General features: G+C 38.7%; 1 protein-coding gene across 2 annotated transcripts in view; it reads left to right on the top strand.

Moving 5' to 3' along the window:
• tasp1 (taspase, threonine aspartase, 1) overlaps nucleotides 1–11,470 on the top strand; it is a 109,109-nt gene extending 97,639 nt beyond the window's left edge. Inside the window, exons 13-14 of one of the 2 annotated variants that reach the window (XR_009645136.1) lie at nucleotides 6,976–8,331; nucleotides 11,400–11,470. Coding sequence is in view for 1 of the 2 variants with exons in the window: in XM_060831846.1 (XP_060687829.1) it covers nucleotides 6,976–7,068 (93 nt within the window). In the remaining variant the exon portion in view is untranslated. Of the gene's footprint in view, nucleotides 1–6,975; nucleotides 8,384–11,399 lie in introns of those variants that run through there. The other variant, XM_060831846.1, reaches the window with a different exon arrangement.
• Nucleotides 11,471–19,759: the final 8,289 nt, after the last annotated feature.

Below are 19,759 nucleotides of genomic sequence, written 5' to 3'. Positions count from 1 at the left end.
ACAACTCTGAGGAAGCCCACTACCAATATCCTTGGACAGTGATGGTTGTCCTGCAGCAATCGCAACCAACTTCCTTGTGTCCATGTCATGCCCGGTAAAGGCATGTAACATTTATAACTTTAAATGTATTCTGTATTAACTGGCCCTACCTCCTTTTTCAATAGACATACAAATGTATGAAATAGGAGCAGAAGTAAATCATTTAGCTTCTCAAGCCTGCTCCACCATTCAATACGATAGTAAAATCTATCACATGGTACAGGTGACTTATGAAATATCAGTGTAGATGCCAAAGTATTGATTGTGTGTAGAATGTCTCCCTTGAATTGAATGGATGTACCAAGACACAACCACCTAATGTTTTGGAGACTTGCTTAAAGCTCAACCTCTGAAGCCATAAGCTCTTTCTCTAAGCTTGAAGCTCAAACAGTCAAATCATGAGTAAGTGTGGAAAGTCATCATACATTCCCCCAGTGCGCAGCATTGGCTTCAAATTTCAAATCATTCAGAGTAGGTGATTAAAGTATTGACCATGTGATGATCTAATGAAGCCTGTCCTCTGATTAACCAGTTTTCTTCGAAGTGCCAGGAAGAAAACAGACTGACTTCAAACAGCAAAGTAAAAACAAATTTAGCAACATAGACCACATTAGACTAGAGACTGCAAAATTGTACAGTATCCAAGTCTCTTACATTTTCAAGTCCAGCAGTACAGCAAAACAGATCTCTAGTAATAAAACCACAAGTAACCAACTTTGACTTGCTGCAAATCCAGCTCTTCAAGGGAATCTTGTAATAGCTTTGATATAATTTTTGATTATTGAATTTTGATATTTGGTTGTTGAATTCACATAGCAACCCCTTAAGAATGGAAAATAAGCCATTCTTTGCCACACCTGCAGAGATGATGAGCTAATCACATGACTTATGAACTCTATAACTTGTCAATATGCACTACTCTTTTGAACTATAATTCAGCCAGAGAGTGGTGGGCCTGTGGAATTCATTGCCGTGGAGGGCGGGACACTAATTGTCTTCAAGGCCGAGATTGATAGATTCTTGTTGTCTCGAGGAATTAAGGACTACGGGGAGAACGCTGGTAAGTGGAGTTGAAATGCCCATCAGCCATGATTGAATGGCGGAGTGGACTCAATGGGCCGAATGGCCTTACTTCCACTCCTATGTCTTATGGTCTTATAGGTGTGTGTATGTGAAATGTAGCATTGAGGTTTTTGAAGTGTTTACGTGAATAAATAATCATCTTTATTTAAACTGAAAAACAAGCTGGTTATTCAATATTAATCATGCATTCAGGGGTTATGAAACACTTGCATCTTACTTTTCAAAAACGATTGCAGGCAGTAAAGGAAAGGAGGAACACATTTCTCTCTCATTCTGTAAGAGATAGGCATGATTATTACCAAACTTGATTTAAAGTGAAGCACTGGTTGTTTTGATTTTTTTGCCCTAAGGAAAAGCTCAGGAGAAGTGGGTTGCGTTTATTTTCAAAATTAAGTGTTTGTGAAAGATCAAATTGAAACTAGTAGCACTAAATATATATGAAACCAATTTACTAGTGTCTAACTTCTGTTGTTTATAAAGCTGACTACTGAAATAAAAAGATCTATTCAAAAGCAGAATTTTGTGCCTTCTCATTTTAAAATTATTTTACATGTTTGCTATATATTATTTACCAGTCAGTTGCTCAGGATCTCGGTTGTGTTTCTCACTAAGTAATGGTCTAACAAATGATTTTTAATGAGCTTTCATCTATGTATGCTGACTTGCCTTTAATGTTGTTTTTGGAAGCTTCGTGCCAGCATGTGTTTTCTTGATCAATGATGATGAAAGCAGCTTTTTTGTGGCATGTGGAAATGGCTGGTTATATTATTGCCAATATTGGAAAATAATAGAATTCAACCTGATGTAAGAACAAAGCGAAAATGTTGACCTGATCTCTACAGGTGCAGATTCTGCCCTTGATAGAGTTGTCTTATTTTCTCCCTTCTGTTCTTTTACTAATGAAAGCTATGTGGACATTAAATAATAAAATATAATCGACAAAAAACTCTTTGAAGAGTAATATGTTGAGTCCATTATTTATTTTCACAGCATATTTTTAACACTGCAGTTATCTAATTAATTTGTAAATCATGTTTTAAATGCATGCTGGAGCAGAGAACTGCACTTTGCAGTAATGTTGATTAGTAGAATTAACTAAATTCCCTGGAAATGAGGGAGTTAATGAATACATGTTATTTGGATATTTTTGCCTGTCAGTGTGCTTTAAAAGAACCTAGTTTTTTGTGTGTTGCACCAAAGAACAACCTCCTGATTTGGCCACTATCATCAGGTTCTGTATAAATTTCATTTTTAAAAATTCTTAAGCCCCCAGTTCCTTTCATTTGCAGTATTTTCATGATCCTTCTCTAAAATAATACCTTCTCTAAGCCCATTTTTCAGTGTCCTCATCCCAACCATCTTTAGTTACTTCATTGATGACTTTCTGTCCATTGCAAGATCAGAAGTGGGAATGTGCAATCATCACCAAACAATGTTCAGCACTATTTGTGACTCCTCAGGTACTGAAGCAATCCATGTTCAAATGCAGTAAGGCCTGTACAATATTCAGGTTTGGGCTGATAAATATCAAGTAACATTAGTACCACACACATGTGCCAGGCAATAACCATCTCCAACAAGAGAGATCCTGTCTATCGTCCCTTAACATTTGGTGAGCTGGCCATCACTGAATTCCCCATCATCATCGTGGGGATTACCATTGATCAGAAACTGACTAGCATTACAAATGCTGTGGCTAGAAGAGCAGGTCAGTGACTTGGAGTCTTGCAGCAAATAAGTAATCTTCTATCACCCCAAAGCCTGTCCCACCATCTTCAAGGCACAAGATCAGGATTGGTGATGAAATGTTCACTCAAAAAAAAATCGACACCATCCAGGACATAGTGGCCTGCTTGGTTGGCACTACATTGACAAATGTTCACTCCATCCTCCATCCACACAGTCATAGCAGCATGGCCATCAATAAAAAACACTACATCAATTCAGCAAATTGCCTCAGACAGGATTTTGTAAATCCATGGTCACTACTGTGTAGAATGACATAGGCAGCAGGTACATGGGAAGAGTAGGACCCACAAGTTCCCTTCCAATCCACTCACCATTCTGACTTGGAAATATATTGCCATTCCTTCAGTGTTGGTGGGTCAAAGAACCTGAAACTCCTTCCCAAAGAGCACGGTGAATCTACATACAGCAAATGGACTGGAATATTTCATGAAGGCCGCTCACCACCACCTTTTCAAGGGCTACTAGGAATGGCGAATAATTGCTGTCCCAACCAGTGATACCCACATCCAATGAATGAATTTTTAAAAATTTACTCTTCCACCTGGCTTAATGTTCATCTTACTATTTTTTTCTCATCTATTCTATTTTCTTTCTTTCCATAAATTACCAGCTAAACTTTTATATATAAATGCATGTTTTGAGCATTCCATAGCTAAGTAACAGACGTGTAAAATCTTCCAGTTGACACCTTGTTCTTCTGATCAATTGTCATATTTTAGCTCTTAACCTAACGGTAGCCCTGTTTGCATTTGGTCTGTCTGCTAGAAGCTAACATTTTCAAGTGATAAATCAGGTATCTGCGAACCTATGACATCAATCCTTATTCGAGCTATAATGTTTACAGTTCTCAGCTTGTCACTATTTTGTTCACTTTCCTACCACAAAACCTTTTTAAGTGAGCTGCTGGAGAGAAATACTTGCCATTTTACAGGATTTCATTTCATACAATGAGGATATGATTCTTGCCTTTGACTAGTTTGTTAATTAAATCATACCATGGTGACAATAAAAGTTCCTCAATGTACGTTACATAATATTCATCTAGATTTTTTTTATCATTCCCTTTGAATATACTGCCAATCCACATGTTTTTTCAAATGTAAATCAGTATTTTATGCACTTCTTTGTGCAATCTGCTGACCAAATGCAAGAATGAGCTCTTAAGTGTATAAGGATATAATGTTTTGGCTCTTGACATTATTTCCAGTCAGATCAAGTATTAATCTGGTCAAACCATTCTCTCCATCCATGGACACAGATGCTATTCATTTTCCACTATTGAATATAAGGCTGTTATTTGTCCCATATGTTTATTTTAAAACTGTAAAGTCACTCCCTTTTGTTATATTATTGTGATATGTACAACAGTTTAACAATTTTTTGATCTTCAAAGCATGTATTTCCAGTATTACTGTCAAGCTGACTGTAATTAATTTCTCTTTGCTAGATTGCTGGGAAACAAACTTGACAGTTGTTGATGTTTATGAATGGGCAATTAATAGATCTTATGAAAAGTGTGATGAGAAATCACACGTGCACTTGCACAAATGCAAGATGTCCTAGAATCCAAGAAGCCTTTACAATGTACTCCTGTAGAAACCTCCAGTGGCAAGAGGTTATGAATATCGAAAATATACAAAAAATATACAAAACTGGTGAGATTAGAGCACCTGGTTCATTGAAGTATATTGAAGAACACCCATCCACACATTTCAAACAACAATTCCAAAAAACAAAAATTGCACAATTTTCCAGCAGAGGCACAAAGAAAGGACAGAAACTAGCTAAAAGCGAAGCATATGGTTATTCTTCTCTAACTCTAAAATAATCAAGCTGGCCTCTATAATGCCGCAGTGAGATCCCATACCCAGCTATTCCATGACATCACCACTATGAACAGGAAATGTGTTCTCTCAAAAAAACTTGTCTAGCCATCTTCTGCATGACTGTGGGGAATCTGTACTCATTGCATATATTAGTAAGCAATACCAAGGAGCGATGATTCTAAAAGTAAATGCTGTACTTCCAAGGATCGATTGAAACTCATTTGCTTGTGTACTTTATATGCAACCCTTCTCATTCTCCCATCTCAAATATCCTATCCAACAGGATAATATCTGACTCCTTTTAATAGCTGAATTATACCTAATTTATAGTTGTGCTTCTCTAATAGAAATAGCCAGTGTCTTGTGCTACTTCACAATTCTTTCTGGACTCTTAGGGGACTTGACAGGTTAGATGCAGAAAGGTTGTTTCACCGTGTGGGAAAGCCTAATACCAGAGGGCATGATCTCAGAATAAGGGGTCACCTACTGAAGACAGTGATGAGGAGGAATTTCTCTTGAGGATAGTGTATTTGTGGAATTCTTTACTGCAGAGGCCTATAAGGCTGGTTCATTAAGTATGTGGGACTTACTTAATGAATAAGAATCTGATTATTATTATTTGGTCAGGGAATCAAGATATGGGGAAAAGTGAAGTTGAGGATTATCAGATAAGCTATGATCTTGTTAATTGGTGGATCATATTTGATGGGCTGAGTGGTCTCCTGCTCCCATGTTTTAAGGCCCTTTTATCAGGATAAGCTCTAATAAGGCCACAAGATCAAATATAATTTTAACTGCCATTCTTTATACCTCCTGTGTGGCTAAAGGGGAAAAACGTACGATATCTGTGGTACGGTGTCAAGGCTTTCTTTATCCTAATAATAATATATTCTTCTAATCACACATATAGTCATTCCTCTGTATGCGCAAGGGTTCTGTTTATAAGAACCCTTGTGAGTAATGAAATTCCCAAGTGCAGAACCCATTAAAAGTACTCGGTAGAAATAGGTTAAAATTGCGGAAATGTGATTTTACCTGGACATATTGAAGTTTGTTGCTATTAACCTTTTGGCGCAGATCTCACATTCAGAGAATTTACTGTACGACATTATTCACTTTGCTTAGGCACATTCATTGATTTTATTGTCCATGATTCTAATACTTTTGATGTTCATGTTGTCATTTTTACTAATAACCCATCCTGCCATTTTGTATTGCAACCATTGTTATGCAGAAGTACATGATCTATGAGCCGTGATAGGTCTGTGCATCTCTCTGCACTCAACAGTTAGCCTTGGATTTGTGGTAATCCACCATTCTCTCAGTCAAGTGGCTGCAATTGAATCCCTCATCCATCTTATTTGGATGTAATATTATGATGAGGCTCTTCAGATCGATGAAAAAAAATCCTGTGACACTATTCAAAGAAAAGGGTGGGAGGCCTCATCAGTATTTATCCATTTAAACTGATACTTGTGAACAGTTTGGGATGGGCAATACATAAACGCCTACAGTGCCCATTTCTGGTAAATTAATGAATAAAAACATATTTTCTGCACATCACCAACATTATTACTGGTGGGACATTTCTATGATGCAGGGGGATGCAGTAATGATGCTATTACAAAAGCACTTTGCAAACGTTTTGAATGGTGCCATGTAAATAAAAGTTTTGTTCTGGCCTGTACAACAAGAACAGCCTAATATTTGATGAAAAACAACACTCAAACTTCTGAACTGGAAATCCATTTGAATGATATAAACTGAGAATCTTTGAGCTATCCCTGTTATGTAATATCAAAGGGTCCAATTGGAAGGTTAATAGATTTAGAATATACTGAATTTCATTATGTTGTGACTTGTTCAAAATAAAAAGAATAATAGTTTTACCTTAGCCCCTGTGATAATGGGGTTCTCCTTTTAGGTGAAAGAGCAATAGGAGAAAGGATTTTGTAGTTTGTCAGTATTGCTGCCAAGAACATGTGTAGTCCCCCGAACAGCTTGCATAATGATGGTCTTTAATAACTTAAAGTGTTCATCAGCATCTCTCACTTCATTTTTCCAACCAGAATATTAAGAATGCTGAAGTTCTGAGGAAGTGCATACCAAATGTAGTTGTAGAATTTATTGCAAGTATAAATGATATTGATGAGCCTTAATAGTGTTGTTCAATTTTTATTCTAAAGGAGGAATTGAGGCAATGTTTGATTCTATTTCATTGCCAAAATAACCTATTGTTGGTCTAAAATCCTAAAATGGTTAATATGTTCATTTACAGACTCACATTTCCAGGCTTCCACCGGGAGCTGTGGCTGGGCAATCACTAGCAATAGAAGGAGGTGTTTGCCGGCTTCGAAGCCCTTTGACCTGATCATGCTTGATGACTCTAAATGGCATCACACCGCAGTCTTGGATTGGCTGTCCAGTTATAGTGTATTTTGTATATTTTAATTATGTAAAGAATAATTGGGAGTTTTATCTTTTTTGATACAGTAATTGCACTTTGTACTTTATGTATCCTGATTATGCTGATAAGTGCTGCTTTATTCTGAGCATATCATCTCTGCTTAAATTGAAGGTGATTGCAGTTGACTTTCTAGAATATTCATCCTGTTTGTCGTAAAGAAATGCCTAATATAGTGTCCCTAACATAGCTAATGTGAAAAAACCCTTCTCCCCTGTTTACTTGAATTTCACTTAGAGCATTGCATTCCACATTTGCTACCTGAAAGATTCCAATATATCTATACACTGTATTTAGTAGTGATTGTGTCTAACTTTGCTATTATTGGTTTCATTTCATAAAGTAACTATTTATTTAGTTAATATCACACATACCTACCTTGGGGCTGCTAGTCAATCTGAGGTTTATTTGCAAAGGGAGCATTTACAAGGGGAATTATAACAGATGTAATTGTGCACAGTGTGCTACAACACATTTAAATTTCTAAATGCTAAGCTTAATGTAAACTGTTGACTGTGTACTATTGGTACTATCATGCAGGACATGATCCTGAATTCATCAGCAGTTTTGGCTGAAAAAATAGTGACGTGTAATGTAGGTGGAAAATTATATACTAAAGACTTAAATAGTAAAACTACACATTTAACAGGACTCTGTGCAATGGGTGTAGGTCCTCAGTGTTCTTTATTTTTATTTTAAATTGCATACAATTAGCAGTCATTGGTATACACTGAAGTCAAATTGACTCATCATGATATCCAATAAAAGAGCATTTTTTTCACATTTTTCTTCAATTATATCCTTCACCAAACACTGGTGTCTGCCGACACTTGTTTCTGTGCTTTTGCATTTGGACACCTTTTGAACGGGAACATTTGATGTGTTTGATCTGTCTAGCTCACAATGCCACTTCAGCTTTCAGAGTCCATCTTGTTTACTGTAAGAGATGTTACTGTGCTGTGCAGTTGAGCTTCTTTATAACTGATCGATAAATTATGTTTCCTATTCACAACCTTTTTCTGTTATTTTGAAATATCCTGCTGTAGGAGAGCTCTGAACCATTGGTAATGAATCAATATCTTACGAGTTTAGCCTGTTGAAGTTTGACTGTACCTGATATATTAAACCTGAGAGTTGTTATTTGTGGATTCAGGACAATCATGGAGGCGAGTAAGTTAAAATGTATAATGTTAAATAAATTATACATCTTTGGAAAATTAAATTGCAATATTTAATCATAATGTGAAATGTTTATCAAATCATTTTAAATGTATTAAATGACAGTATTCCTCTTTTCTATTTTTTCATTCTCTCTCAAACAGATTTTCAAAACGTAATGTCATTAACCTAGTCATTGCATCTTCAGACTCCCTGAATTTCAGGTTCTAAGTTATAAGATATGTCTGAAAGCTACATTTGAAGCAGTACCAAATTTTAAAAACAAAGCTTGGCAATTTGAAGACTGTTTTGAAGTGCATGCCTGTAATAAATTTGTGATAGAAAGATACAAAGATCTTTAATACCTTCTTAACTATCAGAAACCTGATGAGTATCAACTTTTTCTTCAGTTCATGACTTTGTTTAGAAGTGCTGAAGTTTGATTTACAGCTACGAAATAAATTGTAATAGGCAGAGGAGTAATGACTTTGATTTTCAGTGACTATGGGTAAAAGATATTGTGTGTAAATTTGGATTTTTACAGTTGAGTTTAGATATATTTTAAATTGTGTTTACAACAAATGGAAATTAATTTTGTGCGTGTAATCTCTGGCTTGAGCTTAGGAGAATTGATATCACACTGTACTAATTCCACTACATATTAAAAGTAAACTCCGGGTTAAATGTAGAGCTTGCAAAGATGATTTTAGTTGATTACGTTAAAGTCCTTTTTTTTGTGGGAGAATGTTGTAAGCAGCAAATTTGCAAACCATGCACTTGATTTATATTGGGAATCAAGGTTGGGTTCTTGCCAGTGTTAGGCTTTTTAGCCAACTGAAATTAAGAAAGACAGCACATGCGGCAAGCTGAAATTTGGTAAACCTTTTTTTAAATCACTTTCAGGTTGTGAAATAGTGCAAAAAGAACTGAAAGATAGGGAATGTTGACACTGACCATTAAAAGAAGGTGAATTTGGAAGACCACAAATTACTGCACTCCACAACCTTGTGAGCCCCCATGCAGCTGAGCTGTCAATGCAGAAGCAGAACACCTTGCAAATGTGAAAATATGGTGGCATATGTTGTTAATATATCCTGAAATAAGATATTTTTCAGTGTTTTACATTTTTATGGCAATTATTTCATTTTTTTTCTCTCAGACCTCAGTTGAGTAGATATGAATGCAATGATTTTGCAAATTTTCTATGATTCAGCAAGAAGTGCTGGTAATTTTTGTTCAGACCTGCCTTTACGATTTTGACTTTTCTCAACACATGAATTCTAAACATCATCTTGCCATTATATTATCCAATAAATTGGTATCCAATAAATTGGTATCCAAGAAATGTGCTGATTAGCAGAAAATTAACATATATTGAAAGGATGAGAATTGTAAGGTTTTAATGAAAGTATATTATGAATTCTCAGAAGGAGAAACCAGTAAATGTTGTGAATGAGACAAAGGTCTGGCCTGTCTATATACCTCAAAATAGAGCTGCAGAATGACCAATACAATTATTTCCAAATATTACTGCTTTTTTCAATTAAACAGAGGTGGACAGATTTTTCACTAGTTTTGAATCAAATTTGTATTCGGACCCCCATACTCTTTGTGTGCCTAAGTCAGAGCAGCTAGAAACTTTTTATACAAATGGTTTTCGTCAAGATTTTCTGATGGTGGCTGTTATGATCGATGATACCTGACCCAAAGCTTATTTCAAAAACAACAAAGTTTCATGAAATTAAATTGACTGAACCATTTGCAATTTTGCTATTTTTTTGGTTTTTGTTTTTGTTTTAAACTTTGTTATGGTGTTCACAGTTTGGATGCATCTTGTGAACAAACATTGGCTGGCCATGAATCTGCAAAATAATTGTTTTTATTTAACAACTTAATGTGCATAATCCACTCCAGCAGGTGCGAGTGAATCTTTCTTGTTCTACTGGTTTTAAACAGAATCAGGATAGAATTATGGATGACATTTCTCTCGAGGCAGCCACTTAATTTACAACATTAGCCCTTTTTCTTTTTGGGGAAAAAAAAATTCCAAATTCCAAATTGAAAATATCCATAGTACTTTGGGGTTACTGCACCAATTTGGCGGGCATAGCAAACCAATGGAGAGAATGATGTACAAAGGTGAGTGGAGCTGATCGGTGTCAGATGCAGTGAAATGTGATTTTTTTTCAATGAAGTGAAATACACCTTGAGTGTTGAGATTAACTAAGTGTAACAGTGGAATGACTTTAAATATATGGTAAATTGGCTAGCTGCTGAAAATAAGTGTAGTTATAGTGAGATTAATGGTGCGTATACAATGAAGTGCAGGCAGCATACCAATTTAGTGTTGTGTGCAGGTAACACAAACCACCTGTTGGCTGGATGAAAAGTTGCAACTTTAAGAGTGCAATTTAAAGTCGTGTATCTCCTTTAAAAGAGATGTGTTATGACTGCAGTAAGTGATGCTAGTCATGCAAGGAATGACCCTGAACTCGGGGGAAACAGTAAAGAATGACAAAACGTGGAAGGAGACTGGCTCCAGTGCCTTAAAACTCTGCATACGCAGCCTTGGTGGAGAAGACAAGAGCTATCCCATGCCTTCAGTGGACCCTCATATGCACTCAAAGCGCAATAGCAGCAGACAACCAAGGAAATCAATGCCAGGAGTCAATCCCCAAGTACCTGGAGCCAGTACTGTAAAATTCAGTGACCTCACTAGAGCAGTTGAAGTCCGTGAATGCATCTTCGAATTCCACCAACTACACCACTGACGTCAAACAGTGCTCAAATATCCCAAAGTCCACTTACCCGGAATCAAGACTCTGACCAAAACTTTCCCGCAGCATTGCTGCAAGCCTCATAGCCATGTCTCAGTTTAAAATGTAATTAACCATTGCACCACATGCTCGCCACAGGACAAGGTAACACTCAGTGGGTGCTAATTAGAGTGGTGTTTTCTATTAAATGATGGGGTTGAAGCAATCAAACAATGATGTCTACATCCATCCCCTGCACTTTCCTCTGATTTGCAACTACCAAATGATGTAAGCATCATAAACTTAGCCTTCTGTATTTTACAGATACCTAACGGGTATTGGAAGAATGCAAAGAAGAACTGATGATGCATCTAAGAGAATAGATCATTTGCATCTGGTGAGATGCCAGACAAGGATTTTACAGGTGCACACTGGCTGCATGGTGGAGTCTCATGTCCATTTGGGAGAATGGGAAGCCAGTTTTGACAGGGTAACCTCCAGGAGAAACACACAATTGGTGGATAGATAACAAAAGGTAATTTTCATTTGTCGATTAACAGGAAGCTTTCACGTTCTGAAATTTAACACTAGAAGGAAACTGTCTTGTTCATAAAAAATAGAAAATCAGTTCATAACATGTTTTCTTAAATGCAGATTGATGACTAAATATAAAATATTATTGGGATAATATAATTGCTACATAGAAAATGTACCTTTTTGAAATCGATGTTTGTAAGCCAGCTGCCTAAGTGTAATATCTAAATGATTTGTGCAAGGGTAACTATTTTAATTTCCTCCATCAGGAATTCAGGACCTATATTGATTTAAAATTGTTGCATCAAAAGATTTGGGGAAATAAGTTTAATTGGCTTTAAGTGACTTTTTCAATGGTCCTGTTAAGGTAACTGTACGTCCACAGTCATTCCTAAGAAAAACCACGTTGAATGCTGAGGGAGTGAAAATCAAGGATGTAGCTTTTCCCACTGAATCATCTTTAAATGTTATTTTCCTTTGCCGAAGTGAAACCCAACGAATACAATTTGTCCAGTGGAGTGTTTGCCAGTGTCATTGGAAACAATGACAGAGACCATTTCCTGAGGATTGAGAATAAGAGAACTGCCAATAACATTTTTTTTCTTCCTGACATGTTCTTGGCTGTGCTGTGGAATTTTCTGTTAATTACCAAGCAATTCTTTCAGTTGTTTCACTGGTAGCTGAGTTATTTCAGGTACATTCCAATCATTGAATGGATTGCAATGAAGAGTTTTGTTATTTCCCCTTATTCAAGCTGCTTGAGTAATGAATCTTTCATACATCTTGCAGCACAGGAGGAGGCCTTATGGCCCATCATCTCCGTGCAAGCTCTTTGAGCTTTCCAACTAACTCCTGCGTGCTCAATGTTATCTCAATGACTCTACAGTAATATCCTGGCCCTTTCCAGTTCAACTCCCCACATTGTATTTCTTTGGCAGTTGAAGAGGAACTTGCCATTGCCACCTTCACTTCATCACACATTCAAGTATTGCAGAGGGAAGCCTGTAAATCGAGGACTTTAAACTGTAGACCCTTCCTGGGGGATGAGACCAGAAGTGCACCTGTTAGCACCCTGTATGGTCCAGTGACTGCCAATTATAGACTTAAATACTAAAGCTAACGGAGCTGTGGCTGCTGGACATCTGAAACCAAGACACAGTGCTGGAGAAACACAGCGGGTCTGGCAGCATCTGCGGAGAGAAATCAGAGTTAATGTTTTACGAGCATGACCCATTCTCAGAGTTAAGTACTTTTGTTTCACAACTGAAGTTCCTACTTGGTAATACAAGACTTGGGACTAAAGTTAATATTAGTCACAACACTGTTGGATTAAAGTTGAAACTTTGAAAGCAATTAAAGTGAACTTCTGTCCAGCTGGAAGCTGATGGAAGATGCATTCTGCCTAAGGTACCTAAGTTTATTTAAAGCAAATTCCTTGTTACCATTTAATTTTATATCTGGTTTTGGATTACTGCTGTGCCAGGAGTACTGAACAAGAAAACAAACTTTAACATGCAATGACTACATCAGTCTCATTGATTTTCTGTTTTGAGTTTGGAACAAAAATCATACTTTGAAAGGGATTGAAAAAAAGCAGCCATATTTGAAACTTGGTCGCTGAGAATTTTGACTCTGTCCTGTACTCATACCCTAAGTCAGTATACAGGATCAGACTTGAGACAGTTTTTAGGAGAAAGTGAGGACTGCAGATGCTGGAAATCAGAGTCAACTGTGTGGTGCTGGAAAAACACAGCAGGTCGAGCATCATCCGAGGAGGAGGAGAATCGACATTTTGGGCATAAGGCAGAGAGGAGGGTGGAGCGGATAAATGGGAAAGACGATGGAAGATCAAGAGGGCAGTGCTGAGTTGGAGGCACGGGACTGGGATAAGGGGTGGGGGAGGGGAAATGAGGAAACTGGTAAAATCCACACTATTCCCATACGGTTGCCGGGTCCCAAGGTGGAAGATGAGGCGTTCTTCCTCCAGGCGTCAGGTGGTTAGCGTTCCAAGGTGGAAGATGAAGTGTTCCACATCTGATAGAAATTTACCTGTACCTCCAGTAATGTCATCCACTGTATCCATTGCACCCGATGTGGTCTCCTTTATATTGGAAGGAAAGGATGCCAACTTGCGGATCATTTCAGAGAACATCTCTGGGACGCCCGTACCAACCAACCCCCACTGCCCCGTGGTTGAACACTTCAACTAACCCCCCCCACTCCACCAAGGGTGTGCAAATCCTGGGCCGCCTCCATCGCCAGACCCAAACCACACAATCCCAGGAGGGAGAATGCCTCATCTTATGCTTCGGTCCTCTGCAACAACAGGGGATTAATGTGGATTTCACCAGTTTTGTCATTTCCTCCTCAGCCTGCATTATCCCAGTTCCAAGCCTCCAACTCAACACCGCCCTTTTGATTGGCCAATGACTTTGCCCATCTGTATGCTCCACCCTCCTCTCTGACCTCTCACCTTCTCCCCCACCTTGATCTACCTATTGCATTGTCAACTTACCCACCCCCCAAAACTCCTATTTATCTCTCAGGCTCACAAGCCTCATTCCTGATGAAGGGCTTATGCCTGAAATGTCGATCCTCCTGCTCCTCAGATGCTGCCTGACCTACGGTGCTTTTCCAGCACTACACTGTTGACTTGTGACTTTTTTTTGGCATGTAATGTATTTGGAAAGTAAATTAATATCAAAGATTAATAGTGCAAATCTGATTAAATAAACTAGACACAGCAGAAAAATGCACTATTCGAGCTCTACAGTAAAATACATGCCCACACGTGTATTTGAGCCGAGCAAGCACTATGTTAATTCAGCATTACATCCAGTGCACGGGGAGTGAGAGTAGGGAGGGCATGGACAGGATTTCACGGTCACAGGAATGTGCTAGCAGACAGCAAGCAAGCTGGTTTTGATGTGTGTCTACTTCAACACCAAAAGTATCTGAAATAAGGTAGGTGAGCTTGCAGTGTGGATAGGTACCTGGGACTTCGATGTTGTGGTCATTTTGGAGATATGGATAGGTCAGGAATGGATGTTGCAGATTCCAGGATTTAGATCTTTCATTAAGAACAACGAAGGCGGTAAAAGAGGGGTAGGTGTGGCCTTGTTAGTCAAGGACAGTATAAAGGTGACTGAGAGCCTTTGACGGGGATTCATTACTGAGGTGGTATGGGCTGAGGTTAGAGTCAGGGGAGGAGAGGTCACACTGCTTGGACGTTTCTTTTTAATAGGCCTCCGCAGCATTCTAGGGAGGTGGAGGAGAGGATTAGTGAAACAATTCTGGATAGGAGTGAAAGGAACAGGGTGATCATTATGGGGGACTTCAACTTTCCCAATATTGACTGGAAATGCTATAACTCTAGTACGTTAGATGGATCAGTTTTTGTCCAATGCGTGCAGGAGGGTTTCCTGACGCAGTATATCGAAGGGCCAACAAGAGGGGAGGCCACACTGGATCTGGTGCTTGGTGATGAATCAGACTGGATGTTTGATTTAGTGGTAGGTGAGCACTTTGGAGACAGTGATCATAATTCGAAGCCTGGAGGAAGAACACTTCATCTTCTGCCTCAGAACCCTTCAACCCCATGGCATCAGTGTGGACTTTGCCAGTTTCCTCATTTCTCCTCCCCCCACTTTACCCTGGTTCCAACCTTCCAGGTCAGCACCGTCCTCTTGACCCGTCCCACCTGTCAATCTTCCTTCCCACCTAGCTGCTCCACCCTCCTCTCCGACCTATCACCTTTACCCTCATCTCCATCCACCTACTACACTCTTAACTACCTTCTCCCTAGCCCCAATCCCCTCCCACTTATTTCTCCACCCCTGAGGCTCCCAGCCTCATTCCTGATGAAGGGCTTTTGCCCAAAACATCGATTTTCCTGCTCCTCGGATGCTGCCTGACCTGCTGTGCTTTTCCAGCACCACTCTAATCTTAACCTTTATTATATTGTTGTTTGAGCAGTTACCTGTAAAATTATTGAAACGTGTTATTTGTTTCAAAAATTTTAAGGACACGCTAGTGTATACCTGCATCCTGTAATAATTAGACATTTGTTTACCATACTTATAAGTGTTAAATATATCATGAGTAGATATTGAAGTTTACAAGGACTACACTCTTGTATAAAAGAGAAAATGCTGGAAAATCTCAGCAGGTCTGGCAACATCTGTAAGCTCTCGACAAAGCTTTGACAAAGGGTCAGTTAGACTCGAAACATCAGCTCTTTTCTCTCCTTACAGATGCTGCCAGACCTGCTGAGATTTTCCAACATTTTCTCTTTTGGTTTCAGATTCCAGCATCCACAGTAATTTGCTTTTACTCTTGTGTCAAATCTATCAATTGCCCACCGTGGGGAATTTTAGTCGTTGTAGTTGGTGCACACATTTTTGCATTCGGCTCTGTTTAATTCTGTAGTAAAGTCATCCTGAATTAACATTTGTCACATAAACTGGGCATCAAAGCTTCCTGTTTGCCACCAAGTAAACATCAAACCTTCTTTTAACATTGAGTGAAGATCAAAGGTAATGCACCAAAACTGACGAATGGCTAAAGCTAAGAGTTTGAAGTGGCTCTTCAATAAATCACAAAGAGCAGCTTTCAAGTTGGCTCAAACGTCATTAGGATACCTGACCACATCAAAACCTCCAGAGCTTCAATGTGATGGCCTTGTGACCCCTTGGAGTGCCGTCCCCATTCAGCCATAAATGTAACCTTTTCAAATAAATGCAAGTAGTTTGACCAATAAAGTGAAAGCTCTTTGGAACAGAAATGACTCAAGTACAGTGATCAATGTTTCACCTTTACCATTCATATACAGACTGTAGGGTGTGCAATATATGGAATTGCTACATTGGCACAATGCATAAATGCGAATTTTCTTCACCCAGAGAATAGTGAGCCTACAGAACTTTCTGCCATAGAAAGCAGCTGAGGCCAAAACATTGGATGTTTTCAAGAAGGACATAGATATAGTTCTTGGTGCTAAAGCGATCAAAGGGTACAGGGCAAAACTTGGAAAAAGGTACTGAGTTGAATGATCTGTCGTGATCATCTGGAACAGTGGAGCAGGCTCTAAAGGTCAAATGCCCTTCTCTTATTTTCTCTGTTTCTAATGCAGTTGGTACAGTGATTCTTTTAGTAGCATTTGTACTCTTGTATTGCAATCAGGAAAATTGGGCAGAAAAATACAAACACAAACGTGATTTCCAAAGGTTGAGAATATACCCAATATAAACTTTCCAGTGAGGAAACTAACAAGGGATTTGATTTTCTGATAGTCCTATCTGTTTTCACAAAGCAAGTTCCACTTTGCAGTATTTAAATTATGGATCTATCTTGTTCATACATCCATCAAACAAATGCCTCTTTAAAAATAGGCATAGATTTTAAAAATACTTCAAATTTAACCGTACATCCCATAATATGTGAGCATCTTTCATCAGAAAGGTACAACATTTCACGCAAGAGGACGTGTAGGGAGCAGGAAATGGGGCAGAACTGTATATGGCTATGTTGTTTGTAATATTTAATTTTTAAAACATTTTAAGGCCACCACAGCTTAGGCCAGAGATGTACTATTTCAGCAGTCCCTCACAGATGAAGGTGACTCTCATCCACACTCACAGTGAGTCTGTAGGTGACTGCACAGAGAGATGCGGCTACCGCAGCTCTGTTACAGCCAGGGCAGGTGGTGGTCATGGGAAGGGGTGGGTGGGACATCAGTGTGACGATACGCTTCTTTCGCTGTTTGCACCCGGCTTTCTTTTTTTCTGGTGATAAGTCTCGAGGTGCTCAGCGCTTTCCTGGATACTACTCCTCCACTTTGAACGGTCTTGGGCCAGCGATTCCCAGCTGTCTGGGACTGCCGCACCTCGCCAGTGAGTCCATGAGGATATCCCTGAAGCATTTCCTCTGTCCACCTGGGGTTCGTCTACCATTTTGAAGTTGGGAATTGAACAACTGCCTGGGGAGTACTTAACATCCCCAAAGCTGGTTTGGTAATACCCTGAATATTATCTGAAAAGACTTCACTGTGCTCTTGGCACCATCTTTATTAAGGCTTTTACCACCTTTGCCTGCACCAGAAATCAGCACCCACAATACTGGAGCATCTGCTTACTTCTTTTATTCAGTATTTAAGGAGATCATTTCTCCCGTGATACTGTGAAACTAGATTCCTGCAAATGGATTCTGAGTTCAGAGTCACCATCACACTGTCAGAAGTGGAAAATGTGTACCAAATACAAAAGAATGATGCTGAGCACTGCCAATCAATGTGCATGGGTAAATTAAGTGCAGGACAATATTTAAGCTGGTACCTCCAGCTTTTCTTGCACAATCTGTTCTGCCCCCTGCATCTTGGATGTTCTTAAGACAGTACAGTTAAAGCCAAGACAACAGAGTGAAATTGTGCCTAGTTTTTAAACTAAGGTTACTGTGAGATTTATTCTGGGTATCTGGTCTCTTTGTGAACAAGTCGTTATTTGGCATTGTCCCACCACAGCGCAGGCACATGTTGGAATACAACTGCAGTGTAATTTTTCGAGCTATTATCCTAAATTGTTCTATCAACCCGATTCAACTTTCAGACCATTTGTATTGTTTGTTATATATTGTCTATCACTTATTTTTCCAATTCACCATCTGCTCTTTCCACTTGCGCATTATTAATAATACCAACTTGCATTTATACTGCAGTCTTAACATATTAAGACATTCTGAGGTGCTCCACATTAGTCTTGTAGAGTCATACAGTCATGCAACACAGATACAGACCCTTCAGTCCATCCAGTTCATGCTGAACATAATCCCAAGCTAAACTAGCCCCACCTGGTGTATATCCCTGCAAAGTTTTCCTATTCATGTATTTATCTAAATATCTTTTAAATGTTGTAATTGTGCCTGCATCCTCAGAAAGTCCATTCTTCACGTGAATTGTCCTATGCGTTTTAAAAAAAAGTCCCTTGTCTTTTTTTAAATCTCTCTCCTCACACCTTACAAAATGCACCTAGTCTTGAAATCTCCCATTTTAAGGAAAAGTCAACACCATTAACTCTATCGATACCCCTCAGTATTTTATAAACTTATTAGGTCCCCTCTCAACCTCCAAGCGTTAGTGAAAAAAGTCCCAGCCTATCCAGCCTTTTTTTTATAACTCAGATCTTCCATGCCTGACAACATCCTGGGAAGCCACATAAAGAGATACTAAACAGATTATGAACACTTGTTCAAAGAGGTCAAAGTATTTTGAGGAGAAATATAGAAATGCTTGGGGAAGGAGCTTGAGTTTAGAGCCAAGGTAGTTGAAATTATCAATGGCAGAGCATTTAAAATTAGGGATACATAAAGCTACTTTACTTCTGTAATCTAAATAATTTTACATTTATGACCAAATAAGATATTATTCTTGGAAGCAATATTCCCCATATTGAGCTACTCCTTTGTCATTTTGTTGCTTCTGTTGATGTCATAAACCTTTGATTGTAGTTCTTGTTCTTTACTCACTGCTTGTGTAGTTTATATTTAAGGTTATAGGAGTTTCTCTATTGTGGATCTGTCCTTGACAGTCTGTAGTTTCTCCCTAACTGAAAACAGCCAAAACCAATAACAAATAACCTCCTCTGGGACTGGTGCATTCAACTGCCTGCACCTCCCCCCACCCCAGCCCCCCAATACACACACACACACACACACACCATCCTTGGTTTCTCCATAGTAATGATTTCTCCATCATTCCTGAAGAAGGGCTTATGCCCGAAACGTCGAATTTCCTGTTCCTTGGATGCTGCCTGACCTGCTGCGCTTTAACATTTTCAGCTGTTGATTTCTCCATAACCTTTGACAAAATTGACCTAGGATAACCCCTTGACCTCCAGTTGCCACCTATTAAAAACGAACATTTTTGTTTCAAATCGTTTCATGATATTGCCTCCTTCTTCTATGACCGTTTCAAACTGACATCACCTCCATCCATTTCTGAACTTTGTTGTGCACCTCGCCTTGTTTTTGACTCATTGTGTTGTCTTTAGCTAGCTAAGCCTGAAATTTTGGAATTCCCATCCCATGTAAACCAATCTGTTTCCATCCCTCACTTATCCTCTCTCAAATCCAATTTCTTTGACCAATGTTCACTTATT

This window comes from Hemiscyllium ocellatum, chromosome 10 (assembly GCF_020745735.1).
Source record: "Hemiscyllium ocellatum isolate sHemOce1 chromosome 10, sHemOce1.pat.X.cur, whole genome shotgun sequence".
Taxonomy (NCBI): domain Eukaryota; kingdom Metazoa; phylum Chordata; class Chondrichthyes; order Orectolobiformes; family Hemiscylliidae; genus Hemiscyllium; species Hemiscyllium ocellatum.
The sequence above is the reverse complement of the archived record's forward strand: the minus strand, read 5'-3'. Positions and strand labels throughout refer to the sequence as shown.